At 40.4% G+C, this 26,219-nt stretch overlaps 1 protein-coding gene across 2 annotated transcripts; it reads right to left on the bottom strand.

Moving 5' to 3' along the window:
* Positions 1–623: 623 nt before the first annotated feature.
* Positions 624–25,794, bottom strand: ARL14EPL (ADP ribosylation factor like GTPase 14 effector protein like). 2 transcript variants are annotated; one of them, XM_067731487.1, is made up of 6 exons: positions 25,661–25,794; positions 14,650–14,752; positions 9,654–9,772; positions 9,282–9,399; positions 7,567–7,706; positions 624–4,460 (listed from the first exon to the last, which is right to left on the bottom strand). In XM_067731487.1, exons 4-6 carry the CDS (start codon positions 9,375–9,377, stop codon positions 4,238–4,240), a joined length of 459 nt encoding a protein of 152 aa, XP_067587588.1. In that variant the 5' UTR covers positions 9,378–9,399; positions 9,654–9,772; positions 14,650–14,752; positions 25,661–25,794; the 3' UTR covers positions 624–4,237. The 2 variants fall into 2 exon arrangements, with proteins under 2 accessions (XP_067587588.1, XP_067587587.1); XM_067731486.1 differs by lacking the exon at positions 14,650–14,752 and having other exon boundaries at positions 25,661–25,791.
* Positions 25,795–26,219: the final 425 nt, after the last annotated feature.

The following is a 26,219-nucleotide window of genomic DNA, read 5'->3' as shown; positions in this document are numbered from 1 at the left end:
CCTGGAGGAGGACTTGATGGTGGAAGCATGACATCTACTCAAGAATGAGGAAGATGGCCTTTTCCCTCTCCCTACTGTTCCTTTGATTATAAAACTGTAGCCCACTAAGTTCTCGGGGTGCGGCACCCTCGCACCCACCCACTTTTGAGCCTCACAAGTGTCCCTATTCTAATAAATCAGTTCTTATTTACCACTTTGCCTCTTGCTGAATTCTTTCTGCCCTGAGACTGGAGCTCCTTGGAGCGCCCCCCAGAATGCCACCTAGTGGTATCAGACGTATTTTTTTCCATTTCTTTCGGTAAGTATAGGTTAAAAGGCTAGACATGATTAATAAAACATACACAAGATGACTCTGAAAAATAGAGAGAGGAAGGCGGACAGGATAGGGACCTCGATACGAGGAATGACACAGTTTAAGTAGCCTGGGTTTTCTTTCTACTTTATGTATCCTAGGTTTAAAAAATTTTTTTTTCTTACCCATTGTATCCTTGGCACCTAGTAAAGTAGCTGGCAGATAGGAGGTGCTTGATGAATGGATGAACGAATGAATGGTCACTAAGTAGTATATCTGTTAAGCATTCAGGGCCATTGAATTCACTATCAAAGGAAAAACAAAGGCAGTCTCTGATCTCTTTGAATTTATTATGTCTGACATAAGCATCGGCCAATTTTAAAAGAACCATACAAAGTGAGGAGGGAAATTCTTCTGAAACTACAAACTATAAACACAAAATAAACTACCTGTTAGACATGAATAGTGATGATAAGAGAGTCATATCCCTTGCACAGAGTGAAAAACAATTATTATGGTAAAAGCAGAATTTCAGGAAATCTGTGAATATGAAAAAGAATATTCCAAATCTAGGATTAAAATATAGATTATGAAAAAGAAACAAAGTATGAAAACTGTTTTGGCTCGATAATATATTTGGAGTACTATTCGAACTAACCTGAAAATTGTAGTCTGCGGTTATAGACACCACAGAGAATGAAGGAAAAAGAAACAGTAGAAGGGGAAAAAGCAAGATGTAGGGATATTCTTTTAATCATTTTATACCAGATATAAGCTAGTGTAAAGCACTCAATGCCTAGCATATACTGAGTGTCCATAAATACTAGACAATCAAGAAATCCACACATCAATGGCACCTGCTAGCAGAGCCACTTTGCTGTGGGGGCACTGGTGGCAGTGTAGCCCATGTGAAAGGCACCCCTGGACATGTGCAGCCAATAGCCTGCATAGCCAAACACTGCAGTCCTGCTCACGTAAGTGTTTACGTTTCCGAGGCATTATAGAACTGCAATCCATGATAGCCACAAAATATCCAAGTTGGCAGTGTTCACTTTCCAGGAAAAGCAAATAAATATATAAAGGAGAGCTTAAATGATTTCTCTATGAGTTAGCATCCCAAGGTTCATACCTGTAATGGATCCAGGATACTGTATTGGGGGGTGGGCGGGAGGTGCCTAAGGATTGTCTCAGAGGCTGTATGGATTCTTTCTCTTACAAATTAGACTCAGATAAAGTATTCTGCAAATTGATGTGAAACGGCATTCCACTTGTAAATCCTTGTGTAAAGGATTACTGAGTGACTTGTTTAAATCCTTCAGTAAATAACAGTTTATATTTAAACAACCTTCTGTGAAATAGCTTTCCTTGCAATTTCTATACATATTCATGAAGACACACTGTCAACACTGAAAGAAAGATAGCCACACAGAAAGAGAAAAAAAATCTGATTACACTAAGACAATTTCCTTAATGTAATCAGATAGTACAACTATATTCCTTGTTAATCTGAATTTAGTTCAAATAACTAAAGAGCTTTGTTCACTTTGTGATAGAACTAGACACTTACAAAATAAGTTTCTGAAAATTCACATAAACTTATTTTTGCAAGAATCATTTTAGTGCAGGAGGCTTTTTAAAAATGAATTGAATTGGCAGTAGATCAAGATGAAATACACTGATTTATAAAAAAAGGACTTCATCAAAGGTTTTACTAGGCTTCCATAAAAGCAGTATGAGGTGTCTGCTTAATAAATATGTGAATTTATTTTATTTTTTGCTTTACTTGGAAAACTTACCAACGTAATTTGCCAACACGTGTTTTAAATGAGATCATTTTAAATCAGATCCTCTCATCTAATGTTTAAGACTGTAGGAGGAGACAAAAGGGAAATACACTTTAATATCAATTTGCCTGATTATTTTTTAATACGAAAATAAGACAGCTATGATAAGGCAGTGTTTCTCAAACTTACCTGATCATGAGACCTACTTGGGGGTGCTTGTTTTAAAGTATGGATCACCAGGCCTCATCCCTAGAGGTTCTGACTCCTGAAGTTTGGGATGCGGTTCAGGAATGCATATTATTAAAAGCACCTGGATGAGCCTTACAATCAGGCCAATTAGGGACATACTTGGTGTCATGGAAAGAACACTGACCTAGTCTTAGGGTTCAAAACACCGAGGTTGCCAGGGCTTCTGCTTGTCCTTAACCGAGTCATTTTAATCTCACTGGGTCCAAATTTCCTCAGTTGTAGAAAAACAAACAAAACAACAACAACAAGACTGTTTTTAGTTCTATAAACCCCATGAAGACCAGGACCAGCTGAGTTTTACTCACAGCTCCATCCCCGAGCCTGGCACAGAACAGCCTCTTGGTTATTATTTGTTGACAAGTCACTAGTTAGACAACCTGGAAGATTCCTTTTCAACTTTAAAATTATATGATTCTAAAATAAATAAGTGAAGAAACAATTCACTTGGTCAGTCATTTACAAAACACCAATTATTCTCAAAACAAAACATAATATAAACCAAAAAAGGCCCCTACTCCTTTGGACGGGTCTCAGGGCTGCGCACTCCTCATGAGCACTTCAAAGGATCTGACTTGGGTATTTGATTTTTTCCTCCCAGGGCTGTGATGGTTAAAGGTAGTGAATTGGAAACATGTAGCACAAAGTTGAGTCTGGAAAACTCAGTAAATTCTGTGAAAAACAGAGTCAGTTCTCCTGCTGCACATACAGGAATAGTGCCATCACAGCATGCCTTGCAGGATTTTTGCTACTTTAGTCCCAAAACATACGGTCAAGTAACAAGTCTAGAATTATCAGGAACCTTTCCCGGCATGCGGACCGTGCAGTAATAAGTGCTTTTGAAACTGATTGGGCAGGAAAAATAAACTCTGAAAACTAACATTTCAAGTCCCCACAGCAGTGGCATCAACATCACCTGGGAAATAAAATCTTGACCCCTGCCCCAGACCTAATCAGAAACTCTGTGGGTGGGGCAGAAAAATCTACCATACAACCAGTCTTCCAGGTGATTCTGATGTACACTGAAGGATGAGAACCACTGAGTTAGGGTAAACAGGACTCATAAAGACAAATTCAAAGAAGGCTGAGTGGAAGTTTCTATAAACCTCCTACAATGTATCAGAATTGAAAAAGACCACATCATGTATCTAGTCAACTAGGTATCAAGGCTCTCAATTAGCCAACACACAACAATGTGCTTTCATATAATAACTTAAGTTTCCTCCTTTTGAAAAAATATTCTGAAATACTGATCCTGAAATAAAAAACAATGTAAACCACTGGCTTTTAGGATATTCAAGTCCTAATGTTTCCATTTCATAAATAAAATACAAGTTTTTAATAAAAATATTGCCAATATTATTATTTAATAATAATTTTAATATTATTAAAATATCAATAATAAAAAATGAGACTGTGGGTATGCAATAAAAAAATGAGACTTGGTATGCTAAGTCACAAGGTTTTGTTTTTTTCAAGCCAAATAACAATTCTGATTTAGAACTAGTGATGTGTAAGATTCTAAGGGTAACTAGCTATTAAAAATGTATGATTCTATGTTCTATGTCAGGACAAGCTCCCAGCTACAGAATTCTGAAGATCTTCAGACTCCATTTCCTAAGATACCAGCAAAGAGGAAAGGAATTTTTAATCTGAGAGCAAAGTAGTGATGGAGGTGTCGGTGCTGATATCCATCTATGGGCACTCTCTTGGGTTACAAGGAGAGGAATTTGAGAGGAGGTCACAGCAGGAAGGTTAGAGAAGGATGGCCCATTCCATACTGTTCTATGGCTTCGCAGAACATGAGTCTTAAGTACATTTTTTAAAACATTTTCCCCCAGCCCTAAAATTCACCCAAGAGAAAGAGGTTGCCTTAAAGGTAAAGAAGAAACCGATCAGACCACGAGGGCAGCTCCTAGTCGGGAACGTTGAAGGGCAGCGCGCTGATGACCTCCCCAGACTCAGTGACGATGGCATCGTACACCCAGCGGCGGTTGCAGCGGCATTCAGGGCCACACTTGTTGGAGTTACACTTGGGGCAGGGGTAGAAGCAGCCCAGGCAGTTCTTCTCCAGGCAATCGCACAGGTCAGCATCGTTGCAGATGAGCCTGCCGCTTTTGTCATACTTCTTCATAACTCTGCAAAGGAAAAGAATGACACTAACAGGACAGTGCAGTTTTCCTCAGCATTGAGAATAGATTCTTGTGTAGCAATCTTCCCAGGTAGGCTCCCTTTACTCTGAGGAAGCAGCACCCTAAAGATGGTCCAGCAACACTTCAGAATGCTATAAGGCAACATGTCCTGGGAAATTCAGTCAATATGCACCAATCACCAAGGCAGTCAGGGCTGTCACCTAGAGTAAGGCTTCGTTTTTTCCAGCATGCTGGGGAATGTAATATCCCACCTAAGCAAATTTTGAGGAATAGCTGATTAAAGGCTATTAAAATTTCCTTCTACAAGTTTTTACTTAAAAATATAACCATCCTTGATGGAATTTCCCCCGATAAATTACATCCATTTTTCCTTTCTTAAGAAAAAGCACTATATACAGCTGAAACTAACACAACATTGTAAATCAACTATACTTCAATTAAAAAAAAAGAGAGAAAAGAAGAAGCACTACAGTGAATACAGTCACATTTTGAATGACTCAAGAGAAGCATTGGAATTGTCCGTTACTATACCAACATCATTAAAAACAAAAACAAGCAAACTGAAAATTCCTCTGCTAACAGTCTTCTCATACCACTGCTTCTGTCCCTTTCTGATTCTGTTTTTTTTTACCCAGTGTGGGGGGCATAAGGTGTCATAAACTCTGAGTGACAGCAGGAAGTTCTGTACCAGTGAGTACACCGTGCTTTGTGCCCCGACACTGCCCCTGTCGGCCTCTACAAGTCCAGGAAGCGAAAGGATTCTGCCATCTTCTCAAAATCAAACCATCTCGAAATAAATCCTTTAGTACTGAGCTGCTTGAAACCCTGAGAATGACAAAAGTACCTGTGTAGAGCCTGTATCCATTAGGACCAGTTGAAGTCAGAAAAGGCTGTGAAGTTATGACCTTCTGCACCCTTGGCCCCCAAGCAGGCATAACACCTCCTTCCCTTCCTGTTAGGTAATGCTATTCCATCCTCTTCCCTCTCCCAGTAAAGCGGGGAAGGTTAAGGATCATTATGCAGACTTGCCTGATTATCTTACTGTAGCAGGACAGCCTTTCCGATGAGGATTGACATTTGAAGCACTTCATCTGAAGCATGAGAGCTCCTTCACCCACCAGGAAATGCAGGTGTCAACAGACAAAGAGGTGTGAAATCTATTATGGGAATGGGGAGTCATGCAGCCAACAGAGAGCCTAGGTCAGACTCTGTCCTTCTCCCTGTGCCTTCACCCAAATACTCCCTGTCTTTACTCAGACATCAAGACACAAATCTTACAGTTTCCTGCCCATCTGATGCTATACTCTATATAGTTCTGAGCTATCATAGGTACACAAAGTGTACAAAACATACACGCAGAGATAAAGAATAAAACACACTTCCACATATCCCAGCTTAATAAAGAGGTTTCACGCCTTTGACAACCTCTTCACGCTCCATCCGTTGTATCCCTCCACTCAGCCAAAAGGAACCACACCTTGATATCATAAAAGTCATCTCCTTGTTTTACTTTTCATTATGCCATATGTGTATGTATCTCCAAGCGCACCGCATTTTCCCCTCTGTAATTTGCTTTTTTAATTCGACATCATGATTTGAGATTCATCCATGGTGGCACATGTAGCTGTTTTCAGATATTTTCACAACTATATGTATTCCACAGTACAAATATACCAGCTACTTAACTTTTCCATTATGGGTGGGCATTTGGATTATTACTACTTTATTTTCTTTGCTATTGCAGGGATGCTATGAATTTTTTGAACATGTCTCCTATTGTACATGTATGAGTTTTTGCAGGATATACACCCAGGAGTGAATATGTTAGGTCATAAGGTACATAGGTAATGCCAAGCTGTTTTAAAACAGGGCTTCCCTGGTGGCGCAGTGGTTGAGGGTCCGCCTGCCGATTCAGGGGACATGGGTTCGTGCCCCGGTCCGGGAAGATCCCACATGCCACGGAGCGGCTGGGCCCATGAGCCATGGCCACTGAGCCTGCGCCTCCGGAGCCTGTGCTCCACAATGGGAGAGGCCACAACAGTGAGAGGCCCACGTACCGGAAAAAAAAAGAAAAAAAAAAAGAGGCTGTACTATTTTACACCTAATTCATGTCCCATAGCTTCATGAACAGTGATATCATAAGACTGAACTCTTTGCCCATCTGGTCGGGGGGCACTTCCCCATACTGTACCAATGACTAAGGTTTAGCATCCTGAGTGTTCACTAGCCTTTTCTTCTATGAAATGCCTGTTCATTGTTGGGTTCGTTTTTCTCTTAGTATGTTTATCTTTTTCTTATTGATTCATATATATTTTAGATACTGATCTTTTAGATCATAAATAACTTCTCCCACCTTGTGATTTGTCTCTCATTATTTTTAGAATGTCTTTTAAAGGGCATAAAGTCTTAATTTTAATGTAGTCAAATATATCAACCTTTTCCTTGATGGTCTGCTTAATTTATGCCTCTGGTGTGCTAGCAATAATTGAATTTATGATACTTCTGTGCCCATCTGATACTGGAATTCATTCCCATGGTTATATTATTTCTCCTTCTAATGCACATCTTTCTTACTTTTAATCATCTCTCCTACTACAGCCATTACTCTAGTGCAAGGACTTCTGAAGCCTGTTTTTAAAAAACTGACGCCTATGGCTGGGCTTCCCTGGTGGCGCAGTGGTTGAGAGTCCACCTGCCGATGCAGGGGACACAGGTTCATGCCCCGGTTCAGGAAGATCCCACATGCCACGGAGCGGCTGGGCCCGTGAACCATGGACACTGAGCTTGCGCGTCCGGAGCCTGCGCGTCCGGAGCCTGTGCTCCGCGACGGGAGAGCTCACTGCAGTGAGAGGCCCGCGTACCGCAAAAAAAAAAAAAAAAAACACACACACACACACACAAAAACTGATGCCTAATTGGAGATTATAGTCTATTTCTTGAAATTGCTAACTTCCAGACATAAGGGGTGATACTGTACTTTAGAAAATACATTTTTAAGTAATAAAAAAGTGGCAACATTTAATTGCTTTGTCAAGGAGAATTCATGCATTTTGTAATCCCACGGATTAAATATAATAAATCATGATCTTACTTGTACTTTACAGAAAAATACTCATTCATCTTTGACATTCGTGCTTTCTTTTTCTGCTGCCTTGTTTCAGGATTAAAGTCTGCTACCTGTGGTCCGGGATTTTGAAATGCCAAGCATTTTAACTGTCGCTCTATCTGTTGCTATGAAACAAATAAACAAATAAAATATATTAGTAGTAAGAACCAGGTAATTTTATCTGCTTTACACAGAATCAAAATGAAGTTTCTGTAACTTTTACCATAATGGCATGAAAGCTTAGTTGTTTTAGCTAGAGTAATAAACAATTTAATCAGATTAAGTTTCAAAAGATGACGTAAAACTTTTCAAATTAGGTCATTCTTTCTGAATAAACAAATACATAGTGTAAAACTATGTATAATAAAAAAAATAAAAAACAATCAAGGGGGAACAGAAGAATTCCCTTTATACCTGCAAAACACCCCTTGGCTTCTCAAATCTGCTGGGGATGAAAGTCAGAATTACCATTTTACGGTGGATAATGACAAGGGAGTAAAAGCCCTTCCGCCCAGGTAAAGTATCTCAAAACACAGTGAGAACACACAGTACACACAACCCTCCCCTTCAGTGCTCTAGGGCATCTCAGCACCCACTGCCCTGGGAGTGTGGACCCCATCAGGGCTCTGATGCAGAATGCAGCCACCTGAAGGATCCCCTCTCAGTCAAAGCCAGACTGCAAGAAGAAAATCTGGCTTGAATGACAAAATAGCATGTTAGTGGACATTTTCACAAGTCTCTGTTTGGGGATATTTATAATTCGAAATTAAATGGGGCCTAATTGGAAAGACAAGCAATAAAGATACTTCAATCAGTCCTGATAATTAATTTTGAACATACAGCACATATGTCAGGAGTGAAGGGAATGCTCCTCTGAAGGATTTTAGAAGAAAATAATCTGAGTGGCCCCCAAACACTTAGGCTAACACATATATGAAATACTACATTTTGAAACCAAAGGGAAACTTTCAATGTATGAATTTCAAGGTAACAAATTAGTAACAGAATCTCGGGCTTTTCTGCAGTTTCTTTAGCTTAATAATAGTCTAGTCAGTCTAAAATAATATAGGTATGTTTCTTTAAAATTTCATTTTGGTTTGTGTGTATGGGTTTGTTTTACAAACAACCTTATGAAATGATTCTGTATTTAGGTATAGCTGCTCAATAAACACAACTTAGCACGATCTACTATTATTCTCAGTAGCAAAGCAAGAGTTTAGATGCCTCTGTTCAGATCTTGGCTCTGCCACTTGTTACTGGAGTGCTTTGAGCAAGTTCCTCCTTCTTCTAAGCCGTGGTTTCTTCTTTTGCAAAATGGGTTAACAACGGTATCTTGTGATAAGGGTTAGGTGAATTAACATATACCAAGCTTTAGAACAGGTACTAGCATATCATGGGAAAAAAAACCCCAAGGATTTGTTAAATAAAAATATTTGACCATATTCTCTACAAATTTCCTACTCCAAGGGTAGGATTTTATTGCACAGGATGCTGGGGACTGAGAGGCACAGAGGAGACAGGTAAGATGAGACCAGCTTCATGAAAGCGGGGTGAAGACGAGGAGAAGCACTAAGGAGCAGAGATCCTTCCTGTGGATTCCTGATGGGGCCTACCTTCCCACCCAAATCTGGGGCATCTCAGAGATCCCCAAGTTGCGAACTCCCCAAATACCACGGAATCATAGTATTCACGAGCCATACCAGTTGCTTCTGTCCGATTTGACAGTTTTTCTCAGAAGAACTTTGACCTGCATGTCTCTCTTGCGTGGAATTGTTTTTTTCTGATTGTTCACTCATTTCTGATCACTAAAAAAAGTAACTGGAAAAAAGTAAAACACATTAATATCACATATCCCAAGTAACTTAATCCTGTGACTTTCCTGCTCTCTCCCTACATCTTACTTTCTTTAAAAACCAGACTTACTAGAAAAGCCATTTGCTCCCCTGGCTTCTTTTTTTTTTAACCACTCACTCTTAAATCCTGCATCTGACTCTCCCAGAACACTGTACTGATGCTCTTCTCAGCCTGGTGTTCCACGAGCAAATCAACTTCCATGAGCAAATCAACCGTACCTTTTACAGTTCTTAGCATCAGAGACCTCACTGGAGCAGGCAACCCTGGGACCAGCCACTCCTGCCCAAGAGGACTAGGAATTCTTAGATCTCCGTTCTTCCTCCTTTACACTAATTCCCTTGAAAGAGAAGAAGATACGTTAATGTCGTAGTACATCCCCAGTAACTTTGTGAAAATCTTCTCCGCTCCCATGGTTTCATTATAACCTTTTCAGAAATCATTGCCCAGGATGCCTCTAAAAGCTCCAACCTCCTCAACCAAGTTTTCTGACAAATTTCGAACACAACGTGTGCTAAATGGAAGTCATCAGTTTTCCATAAAACTCAGCTGCTTAAATGCCTGTAATTCAGTTTTTTTTTTACATCTTTATTAGCGTATAATTGCTTTACAATGGTGTGTCAGTTTCTGCCTTATAACAAAGTGAATCAGTCACACATACACATATGTTCCCATATCTCCTCCCTCTTGCGTCTCCCTCCCACCCTCCCTATCCCACCCCTCTAGGTGGTCACAAAGCACTGAGCTGATCTCCCTGTGCTATGCGGCTGCTTCCCACTAGCTATCTACCTTACATTTGGTAGTGTATATATGTCCATGCCTCTCTCTCGCTTCGTCACAGCTTACCCTTCTGTAATTTACTTTTAAATACTTCTATATGTGTATACACACACACACACACACACACACACACAAGATGCGTACGTGTGTGTGTGTGTGTGTCAGGTGAAGTTAACACAGGTTGACAAATGCACAGTTCAGCCTGCTCTGCAGTGTTCTGTCAGAAAGGACCACGAGCCAGAGGAGGCTTCCGCAGCCCTGCTGCCTCTCCCGTCTCTTGTCAACTACCTGTGCTGAGTGCAGGGCGCTGTTTCTACCAAAGGACCTGAGCGTTACGCTTGACCAGTTCATCTGGCACCGCCACTCTGCCTGCCAACTGGAAATTCCAATTCCACCAATTCCAATTCCAACTGAGAATTCCAATTCTCCATTCTCCCTATGTCTAGGGCCGCTAGACACGGATTGTTCACTCTTCTGTATCCTCCGCTCCAGTTCCCAACATTAGGTTAGGAAGACGTGTTGATTTTTCTTTCCTACCATTCCTAGCATTGATTCTTCCTTTCCATTCTGTATCAGGGAGAAGCCACCCTAAAGATAGCAGCAGTAGTAGTCATAGTAGTAATAGTAGCAGTAGTACGTTACCCTTGACCAAGATGGGCTTATCGTTCCCCTCAGTTTGACTAAACTTCAGCCTTCTCCTGACTCTTTGCCTTGACCTCCCTTTTCTTAGATCCTTTACTTCAGAAAACATGTCATCGTAAATTCTTTCTCTGCTCCATTGAGATGTAAATCTTCTCCCAGCCTCAGCCAGTTTTATAACCCCAGAAGGTCTTTCTCAAGGGCTAGGAACCATCCCTTTGAAATGTAATCAGCCAGAAAGGCTGGGCTCCTATTTGCCAGTCTCTGTGGGAAGGTAGAAACCTAACTCGCTAATTGGTGGAATGGTGAGTGCCAATTAGCAAACACAGGTGACCTAATCACAGAGAAAAACATTTGCAAGCTCAGGAATTACTCAATGTGCCCAACACATCCCAGGGATCAATCTCTCCCCTGAAGTCCTCTAGTATTTTATTCCCACCTTTTATTTCAGTGGAGTTGAGCTCAGACTGAGTTCTGGCTTTCCTTCCCTATGATAGCCTTGAATAAAATCTACTTTGCCTGTTTCACTTGATCTGGCGCGGTTTTTGCTTTGACACTGTCACATGCAATTTCACATCTGATCAGCCACACATTCCCAGGGAGCATTTTCCAAGTTGTCTGGAGATGAAATCACATGGAGCTATTTTAAAAATGATAAATTCCCTGTCAAATGCCAGCCCTACTGGGGTTATCATTTGCAGAGGAAAATCGTGGTGATCTGTATAATTAATAAGTTCTCCAGGTGAATCCTATCCTTAGGCAATTATGGGAGATATTAGGATAGGTATAATTTTCTTCATCCAGTTTTGCCATCTGATCCTAAAACTATTGCCCATAATTTCTTCCTACCCCAAATTTGTCCAAAACATTGTGGTCATGTTGATATTCCTAAACCAGAAATGTCTTTATCTTATTCCTATGCAAGGACTTCCGTGACTCCCCTCTGTCAGTAACATCCCACATCCCTGGTGTATCAGTGAAGGTCCATCAAAACCGACTCCAGCAACGTGTCTAGGCTCACCTCCCTGCATTCCTTACCTTGGGCCAAAGCTACTGACCGCCCCACTCCTGTTACCATCCCTCCCATCTCTTACCTAACTCATTCCTTCCCCTTTGAACTCTCGTTTATCTCTCTGCTCCAAGAAGCCTCCCCATCATCTGATTCTTGAAGATTCCTTTCACTCTTGGGCTCTGTTTGAAGCTTCCTCAAGAAAATTGCCCCCAACGGGGCCCTAAACCTTCTAGCTTCTTCATGTAACAAATTTTCTTCCACATGGGAATAGATATGACTTTATGATCATCTTTGCAAGCAAGAAAATCTTCTGAAAGAGCAACCATTTAACTGCATTAGGAGAAATGAATATTTTATGCAAATCCTCCACCCAAGATGCCTTTGCTTAAGTCCTTCATGAAATGTAGGTCTCCAAATATAGATTTGGGGGGAAACTTACTCGTATTTATTCATATTCTGAATAAAGCAAATGGAAATTATAATAGAATTTCACCAGGGCCTGAAATTGTAATTGGATTTTACTAGGAGCCCAAAATATCTGTCCCAGGAAAAGTAATAAAATGGTTCAGAACGCCCTTTTTTCCCTGCTTGGCATTTCCCAGGCAGGGGTTCTTAACCAGAGAAGGAAAGCAGGGGGCTCTTGAACTTGGATGAATAGAGAACACGTATTTATTTTCACTAACCTCTAACTGAAATTCTGGCTTTGCCTTTTATTATAAGGCAAACAGCAAACCACAATAGTCTGAGTAGCACTTTTGACCGATTTTTTTTTTTTTTTTTTTTTGCGGTACGCGGGCCTCTCACTGTTGTGGCCTCTCCTGTTGCGGAGCACAGGCTCCGGATGCGCAGGCTCAGCGGCCATGGCTCACGGCCCAGCCGCTCCGCGGCACGTGGGATCTTCTCGGCCCGGGGCACGAACCCGTGTCCCCTGCATTGGCAGGAGGACTCTCAACCACTGCGCCACCAAGGAAGCCCCTTGATTGATGTTTTTTTAACCCATTACAGCTGTTGTAGATATGTCAAAACGTTATTGACACTCATCTTCAAAATGATGGTAGATCTTAGACCTGCCGCTAGATCTTATTTGATATGTTGATAATAAAACATATATCACCATCATAAATTCTTTTTAACATTTTGGTAAGTGTATTTCAATATAATTGGTTTCCCTTGTAACCTTACAGATTTTATTTTATATGATTAAAACCGTCATTCTGAAAAAAAATATCATCCTGAGAAATGGTCCATAGATATAACAGCTGACCAAAGGAGTCCACGACACACAAAAATAAGATTAAGAACCCTTGCAAAGAGGCAGGGAGAACCCACTGCTGCCACCTCATTGATCGTGGTGAGGAGAAACAACAGCTCCTGGCTGTAGAAGATGCTCATTTTCAAGGATAGGGCTGGAAGCAGTATGGTATATCCTGGGGAATTGCATTTAATGAAACACAAAGTGTATGACATCAAATTAACCAGCCCTCTGTTTTGTCCTAACATATGTCAGATTGCCTGTAAAAATCCACAATCTAGTCTAGCCCAAAGAGAAGCAGCGCCCCCAGGTGGCAGACATAACACAGACTCCAAGAGCAGCCATCCTTAAAGTATGGCCCAAGGATGGGGCAACAGTTTAGCACTAGGCTTGGGCCAGAATGGATGTCAGACACTTCACTGGGTACATTGGATAGTTTAGCTGATGTTTTTCTCCAGAGCAAGACTATCTATCTGGAGGAGGCAGTTCACTGATTTCCGATCTGGCCCAACCTTGATTCACCACGAACAGGAACTTTGAGTAGCACTGGAGTGCATTTTGGCTGCGACACTCATCTTCCTTCTGTGGTTAGTTCAACTCTCACGTGCAAGTTCCTCCATTAGAAATTTAGCTCTGGAAGCAGTCTTATACCTTTATCTCCCCCTAGAACTACTACTTTGTTAGTACTCAATTCATATTTCATAAATATTATGCTAATAATGCTAATTATTAGCCACCTACTATGTGCCAAGCACTTTGCTAACCGTTCTACATATATTATTTCATTTAATTCCACTGCAACGCTCTGAACTAGGTACTGTTATTTCTATTGAATATTTTACAGATGAGAAAACTGAGGCCCAGAAAGACCATTTAGGCCACAGGGGTTTAAAATCCAGACTCGTCTGACCTCCCAAACTAAGCTGTCTTGGGGATGTTACACTGCTTCAAGACTGATTTTAATGATGACCTCCATCTCTACATAGGCTGTTGCTAAGTGACCCCACAGAGCTTGTTCAAAATGAAGCCTGGACTAGGAACAGGGGAAGATGCATTTAGATGATCCTCTCCAGTTTGCCTCGTCCAGTTCCTCTGTCATAGCACACACCTCCAAAGTGTGCTGGGAAGAAGCTTCCCATCTCAGACACATGAGCCACATCTGACCTCAGGATTGGATTTGGAAGTCAGCCGGAAAGAAGAGAGTCACACGTAGACAAAGTCACCCTGGAAAATGCCTTCAGAAAATGCTGCCTGGGAAAGGCCCTATACAGCCAGGCCTTTCTCCAGTTTCTCAGGTTAGGAATCGGATGAAGTAGTTGACTTACTTACACACATATAGGAGCCAGCATGGTTGAATTATGTTTACCTTTAAACCTCAGATCTGGAACCCTGGCAAGTTCCACACTCTATGAGGCCTCAGGAACTAGGTCACCCTAGAAACAGCACTGGGTCCAGAGCCCCACCTTCCTGCTCACTCTGAGGCACAGGTCATCCAGGGAAATGCAGTAAAATGACTCACACCGTAAGCACTTACCCTTATCTTCAGGAGGCCTCCAGCACCGTAAGGTTGAATTTATGTAAGCAGATGGTGTCTTGCACAAGGTGGAGTATTTTTTCTACTTTGATCCCTAAGGACACTAGCAAATTATCAAAAGAGGAAAAGCATTCAGTTTAAACGCTTGCTCAGAAGTTGGTCTCCACGTTTACTCAGTAGCAGATAAAGGGGTTTATTCAGAGACATTACCTGTCAGACACCCCTCAGAAAATATTTAGAAGTAAAACACACACGCATATTTTCATTCAAAGCCCTTTCAGGAGAGAGTCAAGCTATTTCAATCTCATTCTGTCTCTAGCCTCAGTTCCCATCCTTGGTAAAAATGACAGATCACTGAGATAATTGGCAGGTGAGCCAAATCCCACCAGGGACATATTTGGAAGAGAAACAACTGCTGTGCTGGTGATCAATTAAATCATTCCCTTGCTGCTCCCTCCCAGATGATTCAACTGTTTTCAAAGCCACAAAACTCGTAACCTCCAACAAAATCTCCACTGCCATTTGTCTGTAAGAATTAAAAGTAATTGACCCAAGCCTTTGAGAGTGTTTTTGGATAAACAATGTTAATGCTTTAGAAACAACTTTATTTGCAGTGTGTGAAGATTCCTAGGAATACTTTTATTGCTGGATTTGCCAAAACACACACACACACACACACACACACACCCTTCTGTGGCTCAATGTAAAATAATGTGAAAACACTATCATAGATTTAAAATAATTTGAAATGCACTCAGCAGAGAATCTGATAAGCTATGCAACCATATCATTGATTTTTTTTTTTTTTGGCTAACACCAGGAAGGCTACAGTCTGGGGTAGCTCTGAAACCAAAACCCCTGCAGGGCTCTTCTGGGTCAGTTACAGATCAGCATCCCCGAGGGCCTCTCTACTCACACCTCACTTATAATCTGGATCTCTTGAATTATGCATTTAAATTCTTCCTTGTAACTTTAAGGATTATAAAAAACAGAAACCTGTCTGCTTACTCTGCCCCATCGATGGAAAGCAGAGAAGGAAGAAAATTCTTTTACGAGACAGCAGCCTGGGCCATTTCAGCCTTATGCTGATAAATATACATTCAGCATTGTCCTGATAAATATACTTCAAAACCACTCATCCCATATTTCAAGTGTGGAGGTCCTTTTTTCTAGATCCCTAACGTCTTTTTATGCTCATTTCTTAGTTTTCAGTTTCATGCCTGCAACAAAAAGAACCCCAACTCTCTTCTGCTCTTAACTACAACACATTAATATGGCAATTATCATTCAGAGTCAACATTCCGTGACCTGCTTTTGCCTCTTCTCTCTCTACCAGCCTCAGAGGAAATCAAGTTTAAGTGCATCATTTGAAAAGGAGCGTCTTTCCAATGATGACTTTCACAGTTTCGTTAGTGCCTACTTCTTAATGAGAGTTGCCTTGCCAAGCTGAAGCGGTGGGCTGTAAAGAGAAAGTACACATACCTTTAAGTCGGTTGACAAAGAAGGGAAGAATACTGGACAAAAAGAGAAACTGTAGAGCCTTGTTTCCTTTGTTTTGCTGAGAAACTATAGAACCCTCCGGAGGAAAAGTCAGAAGGCCCCTAAGGTGCTCCTTAACTCTTGTAATAGTGGCTGAGAGGAGGAGAGGTAGAAAAACGGAGCGGGTGGGAGGTGAGTGTAATTGCTAGCTCTCTCTTCCACCATGAGTCTATCTAAAATCATATGAAATCAGGGAATGATCATTCGTCTGCTCATCCATCTTGCATCTGCAATAAGCAATGAATCTAGAGTTTACAATTTGACTGTACTGCTTGGTGTCGTATCTCGACTTCAGATAGTCAACTAATGTTAACAGCCAATTGCTGCCCGGCTATTTTTATACTTCAGTGTAAATAGCCCAGTATATATACACTCACAGACACATTATAGGTACATATATGTAGTATTCTTGCAAAGAACAAGAAAAGGAAACAAAATCGTCAGTTACAAGAGCTTTCAACCCATCAGGCCTGATATAAAGCCTGAAGGTGGTGCCGGAATTCAATATATTTGACCTGAACTTTACATCCGTTAAGTAACTGCTATGTTTTTGAGATTACACTGTAAGTACTGCATATAAAAAATATCAACGATATTGCATATATATGATATTGCATCTATATATTTAAACTAAAAACCATTTAGGAAAAAACTGGGTTGTCCCAGGAGAAAACTAAAGCACGTTTATAAGCTGCGACTAAGACATATTAATCTCTAAATTACAGCCCTCTAATCACTGTCCTCTGCCACCAGGACTCAGCTATTGTGCTGTGAGTCATTAAAACCACTTCCCAGGCAGGTTAATACCCACCTCATTCATTTGTGAATTATAGGGTAAAACCCGCCATTTCATTCCTAATTACTTTTGCAGCAAAAACAAGGAAAGGAAACAAAAACTTCAGTTTTAAGAGCTTGCAATCCATCTGGCAGTGATGCAAAACCTTAAGGGGGTACCAGAATTAAGTATGTTTGACCTGAACTTTAAAACCATTAGGCAAAGGCTATATTTTTGAGATTACGCGATAAATTCTGCCCATCAAAAATGTGTCATCTTGCCATTTAAGAACTGCTAATTCCATCTTGCCAAGTAAGGATTGATAAACCTCGAATCAGGTAAAAATCCTACCAGACTTTTTCCACAGTCAATCACACCTTACAAAAATATATGCTTTGGCCAACGTTTAGCTTTATTCTTATTCTTTTTAAAAAAAATTAATTTATTTTTTTATATAGCAGGTTCTTATTAGTCATCCATTTTTTACATATTTGTGTATATATGTCAATCCCAATCTCCCAATTCATCCCACCACCACACCCCGACCGCCCACTTTCCCCGCTTGGTGTCCATACATTTGTTCTCTACATCTGCCTCTATTTCTGCCTTGCAAACTGGTTCATCTGTACCAGTTTCCTAGATTCCACATATATGCGATATATATGATATTTTTTCTCTTTCTGACTTACTTTACTCTGTATGACAGTCTCTAGGTCCACCCACGTCTCTACAAATGACCCAATTTTGTTCCTTTTTATGGCTGAATAATATTCTTACACACTTAACAGGAGAAGGTACTTTTCACGGATCTTACCACACAAGATGCTACAGAAAGAACAAACATATCAAGGGCCAAATACAAGGCAGTAATCCTCTTAAAACTGGAGGAAAATCTTCTAAAGGATAAGGATTGTGACCAACCAAGGAAAGTTCCAACTGAAAACCTTTTTAAAAAATTTAAGTGCTAAGAAATAAATGTGCCACAAGTTTGAAAGTTATTATTCCTCTTATTTCTTCAATTTAGAAAAGAATATAGGGGATTTCCCTGGCGGTCCAGCGGTTAAGACTCTGTGCTCCCAATGCAGGGGACACAGGTTCGATCCCTGGCTGTGGAACTAAGATCCCACATGCCACCCAGCACAGCCAAAAAAAGAATATAAATTATGCAAAATAATTTCCTGTGTTATTTCCAAGTGTCTCAAGTAAAATCTAATGGCCTTTTTTTTTATAGCACAGGGAACTATATTCAATATCTTATAATAACCTGTAACGGAAAAGAATCTGAAAAACTATATATATATATATATATATATACACATACACATATGCATCACTGAATCACTTTGCTGTACACTTGAACCTAACGCAACATTGTAAGTTAATTATACCTCAATTTAAAAGAAATAAAGGAGAGACCTGGCTAAAAAAAAATAAAATCTAATAGCTTTTCAAACTAATGATTTAAGTAGCAAATCTTCAGAGGAACTTTACATCATTTTTAAAAAAGATAACAGTATAATTTTAAAAGATGGAAGAGTATTTTTTAAAGTTAATAATACCTTGCTAAATTTGCTAGTCCTGAATTTATTGCACTTTGACGTGACTTTGACTAAGAAAAAAATTTTTTTTCCTCTTCAGATGTTCTCAGGTTTTCTAGACCTTAAGTTGATGTAATTTAAAATTGGTTGCTTTTTAAAAATTAAGGATTCACATACTAAAACATTCCTCAGTTACCTGTTAATTCCTGGAGAGTAAAATTCTTTATGCTCATGAGTTATATAATTTAATTTGTCAGTTTGTAGCTATCTGTATATGAATTTGTAACATACACTGTATGGTTGACCCTTGAACAACATGGGTTTGAACTGCACAGGTCCACTTATACATGGAATTTTTTTTTCAATATTAAATACTACAGTACTACACCAGCCACGGATGGTTAAATCTGCTGATGGTTGAATCCGTGGATTGTGAAAAACCTCAGACACAGAGGAACTCTGGATATGGAGGGCTGACTACAGGTTATACTTGGATTTTGCCATCATAGTGGGCCAGCACCCCAAACCCCACATTGTTCAAGGGTCAACTGTTACTTTAAAAATAACACCACTCATAAGCTTATTTATTGTAGTATTTTTAAAACTGTGAAATACTGGAATACCCAGACACAGGGGAGTGGTTGAATAAAGTATGGTACATCCACATGTACCATAAACATAGAGTACTATACGGCTGTGAAAAAAGAGTAAAGAAGATCTCTATGAAGTGATATAGAGTGATTTCCAGAGTATACTATTAAATGAAAATAACATAGTAAAAAGAGTATTTAACCTTCATGTAAGAAAGTATATACTACCCTCATGTAAGAAAGAAGGGGATATAAGAAAATTTGTTACTTGTAGCCAAATAATCTTAATAAACTTAATGTGATGTAGGGTGTGGCTTATAAAATAATTAAAAAGTCACTGACTTTGAGAGTCATGAAAATCTAGGGAGGGGCTGTGGTAGGAAACTCTCTAGTTTAACTTCTTAAATGCATTAGCAGCCTTCTAAGCAGCTACTGAACAGGCTCTCACTGGGCTTGTCCAACCCTCTACCGGAAAGATGTCAAAGAGACAAATCCTTACTCTCTGGTGAATTACAGGTTCACTGGGGTTTTTGTTTGATTAAGGTACTGTTACATTGTGAAGCTCTAGTGAGTTGTACTTTTGAAAGGACAAACTTCCTAGTGGGAAACACCGTGAAGGGTCAGAAGTGAATGAAGCTGGTAATCTGAACTTGGACCAGTGGCTCCATCACTGGAGGTGCTCACTGGGATCTATTACGACTACTCTTCAAATCATTCACTTAGCAAGCACTGATTAAATACCTCTATTGGTAGGCACTAATAAAATGACAAATAAGACATGGTTCTTCTCCTTAAAGAGCTCAAGTCTAGTAGAAGGAGATAGGTAAGCACATAAATACAAGATGTGCATCACACGTGCTCAGGACACTGCCAGGGCCAGTGGAGGCAGTGGAGGAACAGCTGGTTTTCCCTGGGAAGAGACGTATCAAGAAGGGCTCCCAAGGAGAGGTGGCAATTGAGTTAATCTTAAAAAATGGACAGGGAAAACTCAGGTAGAGAGGGAGTGGGGTGTGTATTCTAGGAGGATGGAGCTGCTCCAAGCAAAAGCTGTATGTAGGAGGAGAAGAGACTAGTGGGAGGTGGGAGGGGTTGTCCTGGCTACGGTAAGGCTGAACTCCAAGTGCACTGCAATAGCATGTGTGTATTTAGATAGACTCTGATGAATGTCATTCACAATGACAAAAATAGGGCGGTTGGTGGGCAGTTGAAATAAGGCAAGGGAGAGGAGAATTAGCAGAGTTATGCAACTTCAGGACCCCCAGCAGCTCCGTTTTGGAAAACCATTAAGCTGGTTTTACACAATTTCTTACCTGAACAGAGATCAGTATAAGTGCACATGTTGTACAGGTGAACAATTTTCTTTTTAAAAATATTAAGTTGTTTTACCATATTACTATTATATTTACTACTATTATTATATATTTACTATTATTTGTTATTAGCATTTTATTTGTTATTACTAGAACATAATTAATATTATGCTAATATTGCTCTACTAAATTGATTTACTAACATCATAGGGCACTTCGTGAACTCTTTCATTCTCAGAACACATTTCGTATTTGCTGCACCTAAATTCGTTCCTGTTACTCTTTCTTCCAGGAATGCCTTCCCATCACACCTTAAAAAAATTATAGACATTTGTTGTGTAACAAAAGCTTTAAAACAGGCATCTTTGACCCAGCAATTCCTCTTTGGGGAATTTCTTCTAAGAAAAGACAAAGCTCATTGCAAAAATTCACATCTTGTATAACTGCTAGGTTATAGAGCTCCTAGGTTGGGAGAGTAAAAATTTAATGACTTAATTATCAAACAAAATTATATAATACAATGTAGCCATTAAAATGATATTATGGAACTGTATTTGTTAATAAGACAAAAGATATACATACTTTACTGTTAAAGAAGTAGATTCCAAATGAGAATCTAGAGGGATTTTTTTTCCCCTTCTTGAGACAGTTTTAGTAGGTCATATATTTCTAGGACCTTAACTTTAACCATTTCTCCAAAGTTTTCAAACTTATTGACATAATTTTTTTCATAATAGCATCAAGTTTTCTTTTATGTCTGCAGCATCTGTAGTTATCTCTCCCTTTTTATTCCTAGTACTAGTGTTTTACTACTTCTCCAACGTTTCTCATCTTGTCAAAGAAAAGCTCTCTCTTCCCTTTCTTTCTTTCTGTCTGTCTTCCTTTCTCTCTTTCTTTTCTATCTCATGTCCTTCTATTTTGGGTCTATTTTAATTTTATTTTTCCATTGTCTTAAGATGTATGCTTAGCTCATTTATTTTGATTCCTTATTTTTCTAATATAAGCGTTTGGGGACATAAATCTCAGTAGGTTTGTCTCAGCCAGCTCAGTTTACTTTTTCTCTTCTTCTCTCCTTTTATCATCTCTCTTGTGAATCCTATCTCTGATTTGATTTCTTGTTTCAAAGAGGAAATGTTTCCTAATTTTTTTTATTCCATGGAGAACTTTGTTCATATTTTCTTCCGCTTTATGGTGTATTTGTCCTGCTATGTATTTTTTATCAGTTATTTGGTTTTGCTTTCTTCCTAGTGCCTTTGCAGAGGTTCCATTCTGATCCTTCCTGATGATCTCTGGTCTTTGCACGGAGGCCATTCTTTCTGGCTTCACATGTGCTCCTGACTTGCAATTCAGCTTGGAATGTCCCTGGTTCTTTTACTGATCAATACTAGTACCTGCAGGGCTGACTGCCACCCACCCTGTCTCCCCCATCCTACCACTCCAACAGCAAGTGTAGCTTGTCTGTGTGCCACCAAACTCTGCCCCATTTTCTCTGTCACTCAGGCCCCAGGGACGTGCTGGAAGCCTGTCTGAGGCTTTCAGTTCCAAGGAAAGTGTTTCTAGTTTCCCTCAGGGTCTGCTACTTCATTTTGGAAGTCTCTGCCTATCGTCAGTGATCCACAGAAACATACGTTCGCTCTCAGATTGCTTTCACAATTGGGTCCACATTTTACTTTATTTGGCAGTAATTATTCATGGGATGTGGTTTTCTGACTGTACTCTGTCTCCCAAGTACACTGAATAAGGAATTTTTATCTCTGTTTCAGACCCCCACAGTTAGCAGGTCACATTGGGATCCTAACCTGGTTTCTCTGCCTTCTGTCCTTCATATCTCCAGATGTCGCTACCACGGTTGTCCTCCTAAAATCCTCTTACACCATGTCACTTTCCTCCTCCAACAACTTGGTGGTGCTTTGTGATCCTCAGCCTTTGATGACATGACCTATGTCTACTTTCCCAGCCTCATTGTCACTGCATCCTTCATTAACCTGACCCTAAATGACAGGAATGTTCCCACCACCAGGACCCACTTAATGCTTTCCTCCCAGTCTCCCTGCCCAATGAGGTTAAGCACCCCTGCTTCTATGTCTCCAAGCTTGTGTTGTAGTTAATTATCTACATACTTATCTCTTATGATAGACTTCTCTCACTTCAAAGCAGCATCTATAAGACTTCTTCATTCTATAGCATGTGTCACAGCAACTAGCACACTGGTGTTCAATACACGGACAGTAACAGAAAGGAGCAATGCCACATTTACTGCTGGAAATAGTAATCTGGGGATCTGTTTCCTGGGAATCTGAGCGATATAATGCACTTTTCCTAGGGTCTAACCCACTCCCTCAACCCTATGTCTATCCCACCCTGCCCAGTTAAGTTGGACGGTAAGATCCCTGCCTTGCATAATTGGCAAAGCAAACCTTAAGGTTCACACACAACAGGGCCTGAGAGCACACCCTCCCAAAGAATCTCATATCTGTAATGTGTCCTCTCTTTTTACTACTGCTGTAACCTAAATCAGCATAGTATTGATCTCAAACTTGTGTTTTTCTTATTTAAAAAACAGAAACAGACTCACTGACATAGAAAACAAACTTATGGTTACCAAAGGGGAAACTGGGGGGGAGGGATAAGTTGGGAGTTTGGGATTAACAGATACACACTACACATACACACTGTATATAAAATAGATAAACAACAAGGAACTACTGTATAGCACAGGGAACTATATTCAATATCTTACAATAAACGATAGTGGAAAAGAGTCTGAAAAAGAATATATATATATATATATATATATATCACATGGATAACTGAATCACTTTGCTGTACACCTGAAACTACCACAACATTGTAAGCCAACTATACTTCAACAAAAAAACCCACAAAACGCAAACCAAACCTCATGATAACATATTCTTGTATGTATAAAGAAAAAACGCTAGCTATTGACAGTAGATATCTCTGGATTTTTGTATTACATTTTATTATTTTATACACTTATCCATTTCCTGTAATAAACATGTACTTTACAATTTTTTAAAGTATTAATAAATATTTTTAAAGATACTTCTGAGAATAAATGTACAGTTCTCCCGCAGTATTGCAAAAATAAATACTTCCAGCAGATGGCGCAAAACCTTAATCTAGAATTAAAATAGATTTAAAAAATAATAACCCTTACTACTGCAAGAATGCCATGTAGAGGGGATGTTTCTTAGTGACCAAGGATCAGTCAAAATGCACACTGGCTCTAGAATTTTTGTGTTCATCGAATGTAATTTGTTTTACTTCTACAGTCAAAGGTGAGTCATTTCAGAGGTAAATAAGGGGACTCTGAAGAGGGGACGTGTGGAGGCTGCAGCCCAGGATGATTTATGTAGTGTCAACGTGATGTCGCACCTGCAAAGGGCTTTGCAGATCATACAGTCGATCAGTTTTCACACACTGCTTTTTAGATTTTTCTCTAAATAAACTCTAATATATGAAGCCAACAAAACTGGAGCTATCCTAATTGAAGTGGGGACTGGGGACAAGAGCCATCCCAAGCATTCTCTTTGTCCAAGCTTCTCCAACCCTCACCCACCCCCTCACCTGTGGCTGACATAATCAAGAATTGGCTATACTTAATCAACAGCTATGCAATCCATAACATACTTCTAAGAAGCCCTAGAGAAAACCACTAATGCAGTGCAATACTTTCACTTTGCTCCTGAGAAAAGGGATGCTCGGAGGAGAGTTTCCAATATGAAATGAGAACATATATAAAACCAACTAAAAAAAGTCATTAATTGCTTTTAAAAGAAAAACATCAATAAGGACATTCAAAATGCATCAACAAATTCAACACTAATAGATTCCACACATTTGACATCTGCAATTAGAATTTATGTTGAATTAAATTTCTGATATATTTAACTTAGGATTCACTTAAATCCTTTTTATGATTTAAAAATCCTTTTCAATCCTTTTTATGGTTTATGCAAACTATGGGAACTCAGCATTTCAGCTAAAGCTAGCTTTCATGAGTAATACAGCATATTCTTGGGTAATATAAGCATATTCATTTGTATCAATAAAGTTTACTTATGTCAATAAAATATCCTTAAGCTGTACTTCCTGTACAGTCTATATTTCAAAATGCAATTATAAACCATAACAAATAGTGATTTGACTGCATGAAGCCAGTTTTTTTAGAACATTTGCAATTCCATAAAAATCTGTCTAAATAATGTTTGCAAAGTAGAAGCAACAACTTATTTAAATGCATTCACCTAAAGTTTCTTTTCAGTACAAGACCAAATTTAACTTTCTTTAAAAAGTCATTTTCAGAGTTATCCTTTGTGTTGAACAACCATATCCACGTGAAGCACTGCCTGTTATTTCTAAGAGCTGCCTGCTGTCTGGTTTACCGTAGGTGTGTGTGGAGTAAAAATGTTCACCTGTGCCTTCTCAGCATATTAACTATGTCCGAAGCTGACAGTTAGAAAAACCCAAAGTAAATGGGGTTTGGCAGTAAACGAGTTGATCTTAAATTCTGACTTCTGCCTCTCCCAGCACTGTGGCCTTAAGCCTCTGTTTCCCCATGTGTTAAAATCAGAATAATTATACTGACCTGAGTAGGTTATTAAGCCATTATCTGTCAGTTCCAAATCCACCTTTTTATTCTCAGCCATGTAATGTTAGGGACCCTGCAAACCACACTTTGATTTTGCAAGCTCTGCCAACGGGGGGCGCTGAGGGACAAGAGAAGGCTGGAGGAGCAAAAGGGCTTGCTCCTTCCTGCTTGCTTCTTGCTTCTGCCAGCAACACCTCAGCAACGATTCTTGCTCCTGACAGTGGCTGCTGGATTCCAGTTCTCAGGATCCCACCCCCATCCCTTAGACTCAGCCTAACGTGTCCCCTCAGAGATATCAGCACCAGCTGCCCAGAGTCCCCACCCCCATAGGTGACCCACAAACCGGAGGATAATCACAACTGCAGAGGTTCTCCCCAAGGAGTGAGGAGTTCAAGCGTCACAATGGACTTCCTGGCCCAGGGGTTCTGCACTGGGAAGATGAGCCCCCAGGACATCTGGCTTTGAAGGCCAGTGGGGCTTCCTTTCGGAAGAGCCAGAAGGCTGTGGGAAAGAGACTCCACACTTAAAGGGCGTGCACAAAATCTCACACTTTCCGGGACCCAGGGCAGAAGCAGTAATTTGAAAGGAGGCTGGATTAGACCCACTTGCTTATCCCGGAGAAGCAGGAGGCAGTTAGGACTCACCCTGGGGACACAGACGCTGGCAGCAGCCATTTGTGGGAGCTCATCCAGCCACGAGGACACTGGTGGTGGTAAACGCCATTTCAGAATCCTCCTTTTAGCTTATTAGTGCCGGGACCAGGCCCCACCCACCAGCCAGTCTGCACTAGACTTGGATTGCTCCGGGCCAAGCAGCTAGCTGGGAAGGGACACAGCACCACCGATTAGCAGGCAGGCTGCTGAAGGACCCCCTGAACTCCAGCCAGGTCAGGACACAGCCCCACCCACCAGAGGGCTGGCACTAACACCTGGGACTCCTGGGTCCCCACAGCCAGAGACCCCAGGACCCAAATGCACCCATCAGTGGGCTGGCACTAGCTCTAGCTTATCCCACCTGTGTGCCAACACTAACTTTGGGGCCACTGGGGCCCCACAGCTAGAGACCCCAGGACCTGGATCTGCCAGTAGGCCGGCATTAGCCCTGGGACTTGACCTCAACCACCAGTGGGTGGAAACCAGCCCAGGGAGCTTCTGGGCCCACGACTCCACACACAAGCAGGCATACACAAGCCCTGGGACAACT

This window comes from Pseudorca crassidens, chromosome 3 (genome assembly GCF_039906515.1).
Source record: "Pseudorca crassidens isolate mPseCra1 chromosome 3, mPseCra1.hap1, whole genome shotgun sequence".
Lineage (NCBI taxonomy): Eukaryota > Metazoa > Chordata > Mammalia > Artiodactyla > Delphinidae > Pseudorca > Pseudorca crassidens.
This window is presented reverse-complemented; position numbering and strand designations above follow the sequence as displayed.

Bases quoted from the DNA above. Each gene is read 5' to 3' on its own strand.
- ARL14EPL (XM_067731487.1), bottom strand. From the start codon at position 9,377: ATGAGTGAACAATCAGAAAAAAACAATTCCACGCAAGAGAGACATGCA. The intron at 7,707-9,281 runs GTATGGCTCGTG...TTTGTTTCATAG, and splicing joins AAATCGGACAGAAGCAACTG to CAACAGATAGAGCGACAGTT. The intron at 4,461-7,566 runs GTAAGATCATGA...TTTCCTTTGCAG, and splicing joins TATTTTTCTGTAAAGTACAA to AGTTATGAAGAAGTATGACA.